Source organism: Moschus berezovskii, chromosome 11 (assembly GCF_049115385.1).
Source record: "Moschus berezovskii isolate FMDL1 chromosome 11, NW_MosBer_1.0, whole genome shotgun sequence".
In the NCBI taxonomy this organism is placed as follows: Eukaryota; Metazoa; Chordata; class Mammalia; order Artiodactyla; family Moschidae; genus Moschus; species Moschus berezovskii.
In genome coordinates this window covers 77337312-77353666 of record NC_142470.1, presented here as the reverse complement: position 1 = coordinate 77353666, position 16355 = coordinate 77337312, and the positions used below count along the sequence as shown (strand labels likewise).

At 42.5% G+C, this 16355-nt stretch overlaps 1 protein-coding gene across 3 annotated transcripts in view; it reads left to right on the top strand.

Annotated features, from left to right (window-relative positions):
* Positions 1 to 16355, top strand: part of PPP1R21 (protein phosphatase 1 regulatory subunit 21) — an 85724-nt gene that overhangs the window by 35606 nt on the left and 33763 nt on the right. For all 3 annotated transcript variants that reach the window (XM_055399298.2, XM_055399296.2, XM_088841497.1), the window contains exons 12-13: positions 1316 to 1452; positions 11940 to 12032. In XM_055399298.2, the coding sequence (XP_055255273.2) occupies positions 1316 to 1452; positions 11940 to 12032 (230 nt within the window). The remainder of the gene's footprint in view (positions 1 to 1315; positions 1453 to 11939; positions 12033 to 16355) is intronic.

Genomic DNA, 16355 nt, shown 5'->3' with positions numbered 1-16355 from the left:
ATCAGGGAATTATGACCTCATAACTGTGAATTATAGTTTCTTTCAGATCCTTGAATGTTTTAGTTCAGTATAATTGAAGTTTTTCTGAAAATTGACTCTGAAAGTTTAACACTGAATTGAATGTACTTTATTGATTTGGCTTATGTTTAAAAGAATGTAAGAACCATTGTAAAGGTGGTGTTTACTACTTGAAAGAGTTAATGCATTTTTATTTTATCTTAATTTGTTTTTTCACTATTACATTTTTAGAAACACTGGGTAAGTCCTTTCTTGATCTAAGATTCCTATCCTTGGGAATGTTCTGTTCCATATGCTTTCAGAACTACCTTATCAGATTTTCATGTATTTTAGGCAGTTTTTTTTGCCATTGGTTTAAATACCACTCTAGTTGGCAAGATGACATGTTCATTAGTAGCAAACGGGTTTAGTATTGAATGAAGCTGTCTGCTATAAATAAATAGAGCAGAAGTGTCAAGGGAATGGATGTGATTCTTGATATCACATCACAAGCATATCATTCTTGTGCTAATAACTTTTCTAGCTTTGTGTAAAAAGCATTTTACTTGATTATTGCACATTTTAATTAGTACTCTTAAGAGTATACGTAGTTTTTAACCTTATAATTAAGTTTTCCCTAGCACCATTTAAAATGAAAAATGATTATATTTTATGAATGTTAAGCATTTACTTTTGTATTGCGCTTATAGATTGGTTTTTCCTATCTGTCTGAGTTTTGAAATTACATACACTTCCCTGGTGGCTCAGTGATAAAGAATCCGCCTGCTAATACAGGAGACGGGTTCAGTCCGTGGGTCAGGAACATCCCCTGGAGAAGGAAATGACAACTCACAACAGTATTCTTGCCTGGGAAATCCCACAACGGAGGAGCCTGGCTGGCTACAGTTTATGGGGTCACAAAGAGTCGAATGTGAGTTAGTGACTAAACAACAACTCACTGAAAAAGGTTTCTTATTGATTCTCTCTCCCAGTTCCTGTTTAATTCTCTTTAGTAATTCAGGCTATGAAGTATTTTTCTCCTGAAAATATTTTAAAGGGAAGCATTTTTGTGCTGCTCTCAGGATGGAAGACAGTGGGCACCTTTTCTTACATTTAGTTGTCTTTTGCTTCACTGGCATTGGAGGAAGCCAGTGTGTACATGATGGTATAACAAAATGGAACCTTGTCAGTGAGCTCAAGTTTCTTTTTTTAGTACATTCTCTCTTCGGATATAGATACTTGAGAATTTAGGTAGTTTCTTAGAACTGATTGAAAATCATTCGGGATGCTCACTTTTATAAAATCTGCCCATTCCTAGCCTAGAAGAAGAATGTGAAGCTTCCCTTTGCACGTCTGCATTACGAGCCAGGAATCTAGAGCTGTCCCAGGACATGAAAAAGATGACAGCTGTGTTTGAGAAGCTGCAGACTTACATTGCTCTTCTTGCCTTGCCAAGTAAGTGTCTTTGTTACTTATGGTTCAGTGTGAAGAACTTAGAGTACAAGAAGTTGGAGAAGGGGGTGCTTGGCATGTTTGAGTGAGAAGAGCCTAGGATATGGGACCAGAAAAACTTGAATTCATATCCTGCAGCCCTTTATACATTTATGGCCTTGGGCAAATCGCTTTACTTTACTGCTTCTGTTTTCCCACTTATAAAATGAAGGCAAATGTGTTACTGAGTTAAATTAAGAATGTACAGGGACTTCCCTGGTGGTCTAGTGACTAAGACTTGTTCATTCACTCAGTTCTGTCGTGACCCCATGGACTGCAGCACGCCAGGCTTCCCTGTCCTATCTCCCAGAGATTGCTCAAATTCATGTCCATTGAGTCAATGATGCCATCCAACTGTCTCATCCTCGGTCTCCCCCTTCTTCTCTTGCCTTCAATCTTGCCCAGCATCAGGGTCTTTTTCCAGGGGGTCAGCTCTTCACATCAGGTGGCCAAAGTATTGGAGGTTCAGCTTCAGCATCAGTCCTTCCAGTGACTATTCAGTGTTGATTTCCTTTAGTATTGACTGGTTTGATCTCCTGGCTATCCAGAGAACTCTCGAGAGTCTTCTCCAGCACTGCAGTTCGAAAGCATCAATGCTTTGGTGCTCAACCTTCTTTATGATTCAGCTCTCATATCCGTACATGACTACTGGAAAAACCATAGCTTTGGCTATACAGACTTTTGTTGGTAAAGTAATATCTGTGGTTTTTAATATGCTGTATAGGTTTGTCATTGCTTAGAAGGCTCTCTTATCTCTCCTTGCTATGCTTTGGAACTCTGCATTCAGTTGGTTTTATCTTTCCCTTTCTACTTTGCTTTTTGCTCCTCTTCTTTTCTCAGCTATTTGTAAGGCCTCCTCAGACAACCATTTTTCCTGATTGTGTCCTTTTTCTTGGGGATGGTTTTGGCCACCGCCTCATGTACAGTGTTACAAACTTCGTTCCATAGTTCTTCAGGCACTCTGTTGACCAGATGTAATCCCTTGAATCTTTTCATCATCTCCACTGTATAATCATAAGGGATTTGATTTAGGTCATACCTGAATGGCCTAGTGGTTTTTCCTGCTTTCTTCAGTTTGAGCCTGAATTTTACTCTAAGGAGCTGATGATCTGAGCCGTAGTCAGCTCTAGGTCTTGTTTTTGCTGACTGTATAGATCTTCTCCATCTTTGGCTGCAAAGAATATAATCAATCTGATTTCAGTATTGACCATCTGATGATGTCCATGTGTAGAGTCTTCTCTTGTGTTGTTGGAAGAGGGTGTTTGCTATGACCAGTGCATTCTCTTGACAAAACTCTATTAGCCTTTGCCCTGCTTCATTTTGTACTCCAAGGCCAAATTTGCCTCTTATTCCAGGTATCATTTTGTACTCCAAGGCCAAACTTGCTTGTTACTCCAGGTGTCTCTTGACTTCCTACTTTTGCATTCCAGTCCCCTCTATGAAGAAAAGAACATCTTTTTTGGTGTAGTTCTAGTAGGCCTTGTAGGTCTTCATAAACCATTCAGCTTCTTTGGCATTAGTGGTTGGGGCATAGACATGGATTACTGGGATGTTGAATGGTTTGTCTTGAAAACGAACTGGGATCATTCTGTCATTTTTGAGATTGCATGCAAGTACTGCATTTTGGACTCTTGTTGACTATGAGGGCTACTCCATTTCCTCTAAGGGATTCTTGCCCACCCTTAGGTTTTTCTTTTGTATTATACTTTTATCTCTTACATTTAGGTCTTTGATCTATTTTGAGTTAATTTTTGTATATAGTGTGAGGTAAAGGTCCAGCTTCATCTTTTGCATGTGACTGTCCATTTGTCTCAGTACCATTTATTGAAAAGATTTTTTCTTCCGTATTGAATGGTCTTGGCGTTGTCTGTTTACCCATTATCTCCAGTGAACCTACCAATTTCCTCCTAATTATCTTCAGCATGGGTGCTATTATTTTTGAGGGTACCCCTGGGCTTGAACTTCTCCATAGTCTGTTGTGAATAAAGTCAATTCCTTTGGGAAGAGATTCGGAGTTTTCTGTTTAAATAACTGTTTCTCCCTAGGGTTAAATCTCTGAGCCATGGTTCTGTGCTGGGGGTGAGGACAATGACACACTTCTCTTAGAGTGACGTCCCTGTAGGTATAGCTGAATACTCCATGGAGAGAGTGGCAGCCCCCTGTCGCCTCTACTTGCCTCTTTCAGCAAGGAACTCCTGTTACTGAGCTGGGGCCAGGGTGTTCATGGCCACAGATTCTCAACATCCCACAAGTCAGGGCTGGGTGAAAGAAGAGAACCCCCACCCCTGAGTCATACTTAACAAGAATTTAGCCTCAGCAACAGGGAGCTGAGAGCAGGGTGAGGAATGCGGCTCTCTACTGAATTAGGGGCAAGGGAGTCTGGTGTTCTTTGCTGTACTCTCTGGACTGGGGCTTCTAGCTTACTGACTGGGTGGGGGGAGGGAGTGGGTTCTGGTTCAGATACCACAGATTGTTGCTGTTGTCACTGAATTGATACAGATTTTCTTGAGTAACTGTTTCTTTATTAGCTGGATGCCCTTAACATAATTTCCAGAGTTTTAAGTGGTTGTTTTAAAATAATTTTCATCAGTTGGGCTGGAGAGTGGATATGTGGAGCTTGCTTATGCTGTCATGCCAGAATTAGAATTGCGATGTTTGAATAATAGTGTTTTTAGTGATGTTCAGCAAACAATAATATGTAGGGAAAAGAACAAAATGAGAAATGTGTTCTGTAGTAACAGGTGAAATTCACAAAGACTTTTCTTTCATAGAGAATCATGACAGACATAATCCTGCCTAGCAATTTAATTTTGATTCTTAACCATTACTAACTGTGGACATGGGGGATGCAAATCCGTTTCAGTTCAGTTCAGTTGCTCAGCTGTGTCAGATGCTTTGCAACCCTGTGGACTACAGCACACCAGGCCTTCCTGTCCATCACCAGTTCCTGGAGCTTCCTCAAACTAATGTCCATTGAGTCGGTGATGCCATGTAACCATCTCGTCCTCTGTTGTCTCCTTCTCCTCCCGCCTTCAATCTTTCCCAGCATCAGGGTATTTTCAAATGAGTCAGTTCTTCACATCAGGTCGCCAGAGTATTGGAGTTTCAGCTTCAGCACCAATCCTTCCAGTGAATATTCAGGACGAATTTCCCCTTGCCGTCCAGGGAACTCTCAAGAATCTTCTCCAACACCACAGTTCAAAAGCATCAATTCTTCGGCGATCAGCTTTCTTTATAATCCAGCTCTCACATCCATACACGACTACTGGAAAAACCAAAGCTTTGATAAGACAGACCTTTGTTGGCAAAGTAATGTCTCTGCTTTCTAATATGCTATCTAGGTTGGTCATAACTTTTCTTCCAAGGAGAAAACATCTTTTAATTTCATGGCTGCAGTCAGGATCTGCAGTGATTATTGAGCCCCCAAAATAAAGTCTGTCACTGTTTCCATTGTTTCTCATCTGTTTGCCATGAAGTGATGGGATCGGATGCCATGATCTTCGTTTTCTGAATGTTGAGTTTTCAGCTAACTTCACTCTCCTCTTTCACTTTCCTCAAGAGGCTCTTTAGTTCTTCTCTTTCTGCTATAAGGGTGGTGTCATCTGCATATCTGAGGTTATTGATATTTCTCTCGGCAATCTTGATTCCAGCTTGTGCTTTATCCAGTCCAGCATTTCTCATGATGTACTCTGCATAGAAGTTAAATAAGCAGGATGACAATATACAGCCTTGACATACTCCTTTCCCGATTTGGAACTAGTCTGTTGTTCCATGTCCAGTTCTAACCATTGCTTCTTGACCTGCATACAGATTTCTCAAGAGGCACGTCAGGTGGTCTGGTATTCCCATCTCTTTCAGAATTTTCCACAGTTTATTGTGATCCACACAGTCAAAGGCTTTGGTGTAGTCAATAAAGCAGAAGTAGATGTTTTTTCTGGAACTCTCTTAATTTTTCAATGATCCAATAGATGTTGGAAATTTGATCTCTGGTTCCTCTGCCTTTTCTAAATCCCTGGAAGTTCACGGTTCGTGTACTGTTGAAGCCTGGCTTGGAGGATTTTGAGCATTACTTTGCTAGTGTGTGAGATGAGTGCAGTTGTGCAGTACTTTGAGCATTCTTTGTCATTGCCTTTCTTTGGGATTGGAATGAAAACTGACCTTTTCCAGTCTTGGGGCCACTACTGAGTTTTCCAAATTTGCTGGCATATTGACTGCAGCACTTTTACAGCATCATCTTTTAGGATTTGAAATAGCTCAATTAGAATTCCATCACCTCCACTAGCTTTGCCCACTTAAATTTTCTTTCCAGGATGTCTGGCTCTAGGTGAGTGGTCACACCGTTGTGATTATCTGGGTTGTAAAGATCTCTTTTGTACAGTTTTTCTGTGTATTCTTGCCACCTCTTCTTAATATCTTCTGCTTTTGTTAGGTCCATACCATTTCTGTTCTTTATTGTGCCCATCTTTGCATGAAATGTTCCCTTGGTATCTCTAATTTTCTTGAGGAGATCTCTAGTCTTTCCCATTCTATTGTTTTCCTCTATTTCTTTGCATTGATCAGTGAGGAAGGCTTTCTTATCTCTCCTTGCTGTTCTTTGGAACCTTGCTGTTCTTTGGAACTCTGCATTCAAAGGGGTATATCTTTCCTTTTCTCCTTTGCCTTTGGCTTCTTTTCTTTTCACAGCTATTTGAAAGGCTTCTTCAGACAACTGTTTTGCCTTTTTGCATTTCTTTTTCTCAGGGATGGTCTTGATCCCTGCCTCCTGCTCAATGTCATGAACCTCCATCCATAGTTCTTCAGGCACACTATCAGATCTAATCCCTTGATTCTATTTGTCACTTCCACTGTATAATCGTAAGCGATTTGATTTAGGTTATGAGTTGGACTGTGAAGAAAGCTGATCGCCGAAGAATTGATGCTTTTGAACTGTGGTGCTGGAGAAGACTCTTGAGAGTCCCTTGGACTGCAAGGAGATACAGCCAGTCCATTCTAGAGGAGATCAATTCTGGGTGTTCATTGGAAGGACTGATGCTAAAGCTGAAACTGCAATACTTTGGCCACCTCATGCGACGAGTTGACTCACTGGGAAAGAGTCTGATGCTAGGAGGGATTGGGGGTGGGAGGAGAAGGGGACGACAGAGAATGAGATGGCTGGATGGCATCACCGACTCGATGGACATGAGTTTGAGTGAACTCCGGGAGTTGGTGATGGACAGGGAGGCCTGGCATGCTGTGATTCGTGGGGTCGCAAAGAGTCGGACACGACTGAGCGACTGAACTGAACTGAACTGAACTGATACCTGAATGGTCTTCCCTGGTGGCTCAGACGGTAAAGTGTCTGCCTAGAATGCCTACCATGAGGTAGACCCAGGTTCAATCCCTGGGTCGGGAAGATCTCCTGGGGAAGGAAATGGTAACCCACTCTAGTACTCTTGCCTGGAAAGTCCCATGGATGGTGGAACCTGGTAGGCTAGTCCATGGGGTCGCAAAGAGTCGGACACGGCTGAGCGACTTTACTTCACTATACCTGAATGGTCTAGTGTTTTTCCCTACTTTCTTCAATTTAAGTCTGAATTTGGCAATAAGGAGTTCATGATCTGAGCCACAGTCATCTCTCGGTCTTGTTTTTGGAGACTGTATAGAGCTTCTCCATCTTTGGCTGCAAAGTGTATAATCAGTCTGATTTCTGTATTGACCATCCGGTGATGTCCATGTGTAGAGTCTTCTCTTGTGTTGTTGGAAGAGGGTGTTTGCTATAACCAGTACATTCTCTTGACAAAACTCTATTAGCCTTTGCCCTGCTTCATTCTGTACTCCGAGGCCAAATTTGACTGTTACTCCAGGTATTTCTTCACTCTTACTTTTGAATTCCAGTCCCCTATAATGAAAAGGACATCTTTTGGATGTTAGTTCTAGAAGGTTTTGTTGGTCTTCATAGAACTGTTCAACTTCAGCTTCTTCAGCATTACTAGTTGGGGCGTAAACTTGGATTACTGTGATATTGAATGGTTTGCCTTGGAAACGAACAGAGATCATTCTCTCACTTTTTAGATTGGATCCAAGAACTGCATTTCGGATTCTTTTGTTCACTATGATGGCTACTCCATTTCTTCTAAGGGATTCTTGCCCACAGTAGTAGATATAATGGTCATCTGAGATAAATTCACCCATTCCAGTCCATTTTAGTTTGCTGATTCCTAAAATGTCGACGTTTACTCTTGCCATCTCCTTTTTGAGCACTTCCAATTTTCCTTGATTCATGGACCTAACAAAGAAGATTCCTATGCAGTATTGCTCTTTACAGCACTGGACTTTGCTTCTGCCTTCAGTCACATCCACAACTGGGTGGTGTTTTTGCTTTGGCTCCGTCTCTTCCTTCTTTCTGGAGTTATTTTTCCACTCATCTCCAGTAGCATATTGGGCACGAAGCGACTTGGGGAGTTCATCTATCAGTGTCCTATCCTTTTGTCTTTTCATACTGTTTATGGGGTTCTCTAGGCAAAGCTGAAACTCCAATACTTTGGCCACCTCATGCGACTAGTTGACTCACTGGAAAAGACTCTGATGCTGGGAGGGATTGGGGGCGGGAGGAGACGGGGATGACAGAGAATGAGATGGCTGGATGGCATCACCGACTCAATGGACATGAGTATGAGTGAACTGTGGGAGTTGGTGATGGACAGGGAGGCCTGGCTTTCTGTGATTCATGGGGTCGCAAAGAGTTGGATATGACTGAGCGACTGAACTGAACTGAACTGAACTGAGGCAAGAATACCCAGGACTGATCTCCTTTAGAATGGACTGGTTGGATCTCCTTGCAGTCCAAGGGACTCTCAAGAGTCTTCTCCAACACCACAGTTCGAAAGCATCAATTCTTCGGTGCTCAGCTTTCTTCACAGTCCAACTCTCACATCCATACATGACCACTGGAAAAACCATAGCCTTGACTAGACGGACCTTTGTTGGCAAAGTAATGTCTCTGCTTTTTACTATGCTATCTAGGATGGTCATAACTTTCCTTCCAAGGAGTAAGCATCTTTTAATTTCATGGCTGCAATCAGCTTCCGCAGTGATTTTGGAGCCCAAAAAATAAAGTTTGACACTGTTTCCACTGTTTCCCCATCTATTTCCCATGAAATGGTGGGACCAGATGCTGCGATTCATGGGTTCGCAAAGAGTTGGACACGACTGAGCAACTGAATTGAACTGAGGAAAGAATACTGAAGTGGTTTGCCATTCCCTTCTCCAGTGAACCACATTGTCTCAGGATTCTCCACCGTGACCTGTCCATCTTTGGTGGCCCTACACAGCATGGCTCATAGTTTCATTGATGTAGACAAGACTGTGGTCCATGTGATCAGATTGGTTAGTTTTCTGTGATTGTGGTTTTCAGTCTGTCTGCCCTCTGATAGAGAAGGATATGAGTTTATGGAAGCGTCCTTATGGGAGAGACTGACTGAGGGGGAAACTGGGTCTTGTTCTGATGGGCAGGGCCAGGCTCAGTAAATCTTTAATCCGATCTTCTGTTGATGGGTGGGGCTGTGTTCCCTCCCTGTTGTTTGACCTGAGGCCAAACTACGGTGGAGGTGATGAAGGTAATGGTGACCTCCTTCAAAAGGTGCTATGCAGGCACTGCTGCACTCAGTGCCCAGCCCTGCAGCAGGCCACTGCCGACCCACACTTTCGCTGGACACCCCTCGACACCCCCAGGCAAGTCCGGGTCAGTCTCCTGTGGGGTCACTGCTCCTTTCTCCTGGGTCCTGGTGCACACAAGCTTTTGTTTGTGCCCTCCAAGAGTCTTTTTCCCAGTCCTGTGTAAGTTCTGGCAGCTCTACGGTGAGGTTACTGGTGACCTCCTCCAGGAGGACTTATGCCATGCCCAGGTCTGCTGCACCCAGAGCCCCTGCCCCTGCAGCAGTCGAGTGCTGACCCGCACCTCCTCAGGAGACGCTCAGACACAGCTCTGTCTCAGTCTCTGTGTGGTCTCTGGGTCCTGGTGCACACAAGGCTTGTTTGAGCCTCTGAGCATCTCTGGCGGGTATGGGGTTTGAGTCTAAATGTGAACTCGCCCCTCCTACCATCTTGCTGGGGCTTCTCTGCCTTTTAGTTCAGTCACTCAGTCGTGTCCACCTCTTTGCGACCCCATGGACCACAGCATGCCAGGCCTCCCTGTCCATCACCAACTCCTGGACTTTACTTAAACTCATGTCCATTGAGTGGGTGATGCCATCCAACCATCTCTTCCTCTGTCGTCCCCTTCTCCTCCCGCCTTCAGTTCTTTCCCAGCATCAAGGTCTTTTCCAATGAGTCAATTCTTCGCATCAGGTGGCCAGAGTATTGGAGTTTCAGCTTCAGCATCAGTCCTTCCAATGAACACCCAGGACTGGTCTCCTTTAGGATGGACTGGTTGGATCTCCTTGGAGTCCAAGGGACTCTCAAGAGTCTTCTCCAACACCACAGTTCAAAAGCATCAATTCTTTGGAGCTCAGTTGGAGCTCAGCTTTCTTTATAGTCCAACTCTCACATCCATACATGATTACTGGAAAAACCATAGCTTTGATTAGACAGACTTCTGTTGGCAAAGAAATGTCCCTGCTTTTTAATATGCTGTCCAGGTTTGTCATAACTTTTCTTCCAAGGAGTAAGTGTCTTTTAATTTCATGGTTGCAGTCACCGTCTGCAGTGATTTTGGAGCCCCAAAAATAAAATCTGTCACTGTTTGCACTGTTTCCCCATCCACTGGCCATGAAGTGATGGGACCAGATGTCATGATCTTAGTTTTCTGAATGTTGAGCTTTAAGTCAACTTTTTCACTCTCACTCATGAGATACTCCATATCCAAGGTCAGAGAAGCCTCAGCAAGGCTGGAGCGGTGTCTGCGCAACACTGGAGCAGCTGTGAGGAGATATCCCACGTTCAAGGGCAAAGGGGAAGCCCTGGCAAGATGGTAGGAGGAGTGAGTTTGTGTTTAGACTCAAACCCCATACCCGCCAGAGACACTCAGAGGCTCAAACAAGCCTTGTGCGCACCAGGACCCAGAGACCACACAGAGACTGAGACAGAGCTGTGTCTGAGCGTCTCCTGAGGAGGTGCGGGTCAGCACTCGACTGCTGCAGGGGCAGGGGCTCTGGGTGCAGCAGACCTGGGCATGGCATAAGCCCTCTTGGAGGAGGTAGCCATTAACCTCACCGTAGAGCTGCCAGAACTTACACAGGACTGGGAAAAAGACTCTTGGAGGGCACAAACAAAAGCTTGTGTGCACCAGGACCCAGGAGAAAGGAGCAGTGACCCCACAGGAGACTGACCCAGACTTCCCCTGGAGAATCCATGAGTCTCTGGTGGAGGCGAGGGTCGGCAGTGGTTGGCGGTGCCTGCTGCAGGGTTAGGGGCACTGAGTGTAGCAGTGCCTGCAAGGGACTTTTTGAAGGAGGTCACCATTATCTTCATTACCTCCACCATAGTTTGCCCCCAGGTAAATAACAGGGAGGGAACACAGCCCCACCCATCAACAGAAGATGGAGTAAAGATTTACTGAGCCTGGCCCTGCCCATCAGAACAAGACCCAGTTTCCCACTCAGTCAGTCTCTCCCATAAGGAAGCTTCCATAAGCCTCATATCCTTCTCTATGAGAGGGCAGACAGACTGAAAACCACAATCACAGAAAACTAACCAATCTGATCACATGGAACACAGTCTTGTCTAAATCAATGAAACTATGAACATATGCCATGTAGGGCCACCCAAGACATGCGGGTCATGATGGAGAATTCTGACAAAATGTGGTTCACTGGAGAAGGGAATGGCAAACCACTTCAGTTTGCCTAGATATTCTTGCCTAGAGAACCCCATGAACAGTATGAAAAGGCAAAAAGATAGGACACTGATAGATGAACTCCCCAGGTCGCTTCGTGCCCAATATGCTACTGGAGATCAGTGGAGAAATAACTCCAGAAATAATGAAGAGACAGAGCCAAAGCAAAAACAACACCCAGTTGTGGATGTGACTGAAGGCAGAAGCAAAGTCCAGTGCTGTAAAGAGCAATACCGCACAGGAATCTTCTTTGTTAGGTCCATGAATCAAGGCAAATTGGAAGTGGTCAAAAGGGAGATAGATGGCAAGAGTGAACGTCGACATTTTAGGAATCGGCGAACTGAATTAACTGGGATGGATGGATTCACCACCGATGACCGTTGTGTCTCTGCCCTTGGACGCGAAGCATCTCCTCACAGTTGCTCTAGTGCTGCGCCGTCGTTGTTCCAGATCAGTGTAGGTGTCTGTAATTACCACCGTTCTGTCTGAATGTGTCTGCAGGAGTTTTGAGAGCCATTATGTTCAACATGTCACAAGTGGGACTGATTCTCTTCCCAAAGGTGGAGAGAAGGTGGTGGGCTCAGTTTATCAGGTGACGTCTTCTGGGACAACGCTTAGGTCTGTGATTTTGGTTTCCCAGGTACAGAGCCAGATGGACTCCTTCGGACAAACTACAGTTCTGTGTTAACAAATGTTGGTGCTGCTCTGCATGGATTCCATGATGTCATGAAAGGTGAGACTTGAAAAAGAAATAAGCTTCATCCCTTTTCTGAGATCTGCCTGAATGAGATTTAAACAAATACTGCTAAGGCTAAAAGACCCCAGATAAAGGCTTAGTAGCATTTGGCTTACGTTAAAGTACGTAGCTTACTGCCTTCAGCTTTTCACATCTGCTTCTTTCCTGAAGGTAAACAAAGTACTGATGAGAAACCCTTGTGTGCAGAACTTTAGCCAAAAATACATTCTACTGATTTAAGGCAGGTGTATGAATTTTATCAAGCAGACATGCTATTCAGAGGCATTTAGCAAAATACTGCACTTGTTAGAGCCCAAGCATGAAGGGACTAAGGTGTAAAGTTCCTAGAAATAATGTACTGGTTTTCCACCCTCCTGTGCATTTTTATGTCGAGAGTACCCATTACAAATCCTGTTTTGTTCGGGAGAAACTTGCAGACTGAAGGTCTGTTTTTAAACTTTTGTCAGTTTTCACTTGTCGTGTGATCCTAAGAATGTGCTTGTTGAAAGGCATTTTATTTGCTTCTTAGAATATGATTCTGAGTCCTGACCTTTTAATCTATATCTCTGCATGGCTTTTGGTTTCTTTCCCCTCTCTTCCTTTTGGTGGCTGTTGGAGTAGGAACAGAAAGAGAGGGCAGAGCAGTTATTAAGGACTATTGGAAGTAGGGCTTCCCTTGTAGCTCAGTAGGTAAAAAATCCGCTTGCAATGCAAGAGACCTGGGTTTGATTCCTGGTTTGGGGAGATACCCTGGAGAAGGAAATGGCAACCCACTCCAGTATTCTTGCCTGGAGAATCCCATGGACAGAGAAGCCTGGCAGGGTACAGTCCATGGGGTCGCAAGAGACAGACATGACTTAGTGACTAAACCACCAACTTTGGAAGTAGCCCAGGCACCTAGATTTTTCATTGTGGTGTTTAGTGTATGGTTAGTGACCAATTAATGATTTCACAGAAAATATATTTTATTTTATTTTTTTTAGACCTGAGCATTTCTTTTTTTTTTTTTGAACAGAGGAAAATTTATGCGTCAAACCTGGACTGGTCACTTATGATAATATACATGCTACAATTCCATTCTCCCCAATCATTCCACCTTCACCCTCTCCCACAGAGTCCCAAAGACTGTTCTAAATGCCTGTGTCTCTTTTGCAGTCTCTTATACAGGGTTCAGGTTACCATTTTTCTAAATTCCATATATATGCATTAATATACAGTATTGATGTTCTTCTTTCTGGCTTACTTCACTCTGTATAATTGGCTCCAATTTCATCCACCTCATCAAAACTGATTCAAATGCATTCTTTTTGATGGCTGAGAAATACTCCATTGTGTATATGTACCAAAGCTTTCTTATCCATTCATCTGCAGATGGACATCTAGGTTGCTTCCATGTCCTGGCTATTATAAACAGTGCTGCAATGAACATTGGAGTACATGTGTCTCTTTCAATTCTGGTTTCCTCGGTGTGTATGCCCAGGAGTGCGATCGCTGGATCATATGGCAGTTCTATTTCCAGTTTTCTGAGGAATCTCCACACTGTTCTCCATAGTGGCTGTACTAGTTTGCATTCCCACCAACAGTGTAAGAGGGTTCCCTTCTCTCCACACCCTCTCCAGCATTTATTGCATGTAGACTTTTGGATAGCAGCCATTCTGACTGGTGTGAAATGGTATCTCATTGTGGTTTTGATTTGCATTTCTCTGATGATGAGGGATGTTGAGCATCTTTCCATGTGTTTGTTAGCCATCTTTATGTCTTCTTTGGAGAAATGTCTGTTTAGTTCTTTGGCCCATTTTTTGATTGGGTCACTTAGTTTTCTGGAATTAAGCTGCAGGAGCTGCTTGTATAATTTGGAGATTAATCCTTTATCAGTTGCTTCATTTGCTATTATTTTCTCCCATTCTGAAGGCTGTCTTTTCACCTTGCTTAGAGTTTCCTTTGCTGTGCAGAAGCTTTTGATTTTAATTAGGTCCCATTTGTTTATTTTTGCTTTTATTTCCAATATTCTGGGAGGTGGGTCTTGGAGGATCCTGCTGTGATTCATGTCGGAGAGTGTTTTGCCTACGTTCTCCTCTAGGAGCTTTATAGTTTCTGGTCTTACATTTAGCTCTCGAATCCATTTTGAGTTTATTTTGGTGTATGGTGTTAGGAAGTGTTCTAGTTTCATTCTTTTACAAGTGGCTGACCAGTTTTCCCAGCACCACTTGTTAAAGAGACTGTCTTTTCTCCATTTTATATTCTTGCCTCCTTTGTCGAAGATAAGGTGTCCATAGGTGCGTGGGTTTATCTCTGGGCTTTCTATTTTGTTCCATTGATCTATATTTCTGTCTTTATGCCAGTACCATATTGTCTTGATGACTGTGGCTTTGTAATAGAGCCTGAAGTCTGGCAGGTTAATTCCCCCAGTTCCATTGTTCTTCCTCAAGATTGCTTTGGCTATTCGAGGTTTTTTGTATTTCCATACAAATTGTGAGATTATTTGTTCTAGTTCTGTGAAAAATATTGTTGGTAGCTTGATAGGGATTGCATTGAATGTATAAATTACTTTGGGTAGTATACTCATTTTTACAATATTTATTCTTCCAATCCACGAACACGGTATATTTCTCCATCTATTCGTGTCCTCTTTGATTACTTTCACTAGTGTTTTATAGTTTTCTATGTACAAGTCTTTTGTTTCCTTAGGTAGATATATTCCTAAGTATTTAATTGTTTTCGTTGCAACAGTGAATGGAATAGTTTCCTTAATTTCTCTTTCTATTTTCTCATTATTACTGTATAGGAATGCAAGGGATTTCTGTGTGTTGATTTTATATCCTGCAACTTTACTGTAATCACTGATTAGCTCTAGTAGTTTTCTGGTAGAGTCTTTAGGGTTTTCTGTGTAGAGGATCATGTCATCAGCGAACAGTGAAAGCTTTACTTCTTCTTTTGCAATTTGTATTCCTTTTATGTCTTTTTCTGCTCTGATTGCTGTGGCCAAAACTTCCAGAACTATGTTGAATAGTAGTGGTGAGAGTGGGCACCCTTGTCTTGTTCCTGACTTTAGGGGAAATGCTTTCAGTTTTTCACCATTGAGGATAATGTTTGCTGTGGGTTTGTCATATATAGCTTTTATTATGTTGAGGTATGACCCTTCAATTCCCACTTTCTGGAGGGTTTTTATCAAAAATGGATGTTGAATTTTGTCGAAGGCTTTCTCTGCATCTATTGAGATAATCATATGATTTTTATTTTTCAGTTTGTTAATGTGGTGTATTACATTGATTGATTTGCGGATATTGAAGAATCCTTGCATTCCTGGGATAAAGCCCACTTGGTCATGATGTATAATCTTCTTAATGTGTTGTTGGATTCTGATGGCTAGAATTTTGTTAAGGATTTTTGCATCCATGTTCATCAGTGATATTGGCCTGTAGTTTTCTTTTTTTGTGGGGTCTTTACCAGGTTTTGGGATTAGGGTGATGGTGGCCTCATAGAATGAGTTTGGAAGTTTCCCTTCCTCAGCAATTTTCTGGAAGAGTTTGAGTAGAATAGGTGTTAGCTCTTCTCTAAATTTTTGGTAGAATTCAGCTGTGAAGCCGTCTGGACCTGGGCTTTTGTTTGCTGGGAGATTTTTGATTACAGTTTCAATTTCCGTGCTTGTGATGGGTTTGTTCAGATTTTCTATTTCTTCCTGGTTCAGTTTTGGAAAGTTGTACTTTTCTAGGAATTTGTCCGTTTCTTCCAGGTTATTCATTTTATTGCCATATAATTGCTGATAGTATTCTCTAATAATCCTTTGTATTTCTGTGTTGTCAGTTGTGATCTCTCCATTTTCATTTCTAATTTTATTGATTTGGTTCTTCTCCCTTTGTTTCTTGATGAGTCTGGCTAGTGGTTTGTCAATTTTATTCACCTTCTCAAAGAACCAGCTTTTGGCTTTGTTGATTTTTGCTATGGTCTCTTTTGTTTCTTTTGCTTTTATCTCTGCCCTAATTTTTATGATTTCTTTCCTTCTACTGACCCTGGGGTTCTTCATTTCTTCCTTTTCTAGTTTCTTTAGATGTAGAGTTAGGTTATTTAGTTGACTTTTTTCTTGTTTCTTGAGGTGTGCCTGTATTGCTATGAACTTCCCCCTTAGCACTGCTTTTACAGTGTCCCAGAGGTTTTGGGTTGTTGTGTTTTCATTTTCATTCATTTCTATGCATATTTTGATGTCTCTTTTGATTTCTTCTATGATTTGTTCATTATTCAGCAGCGTGTTGTTCAGTCTCCATATGTTGGCACTTTTAATAGTTATCCTCCTGTAATTGAGATCTAATCTTACTGCATTGT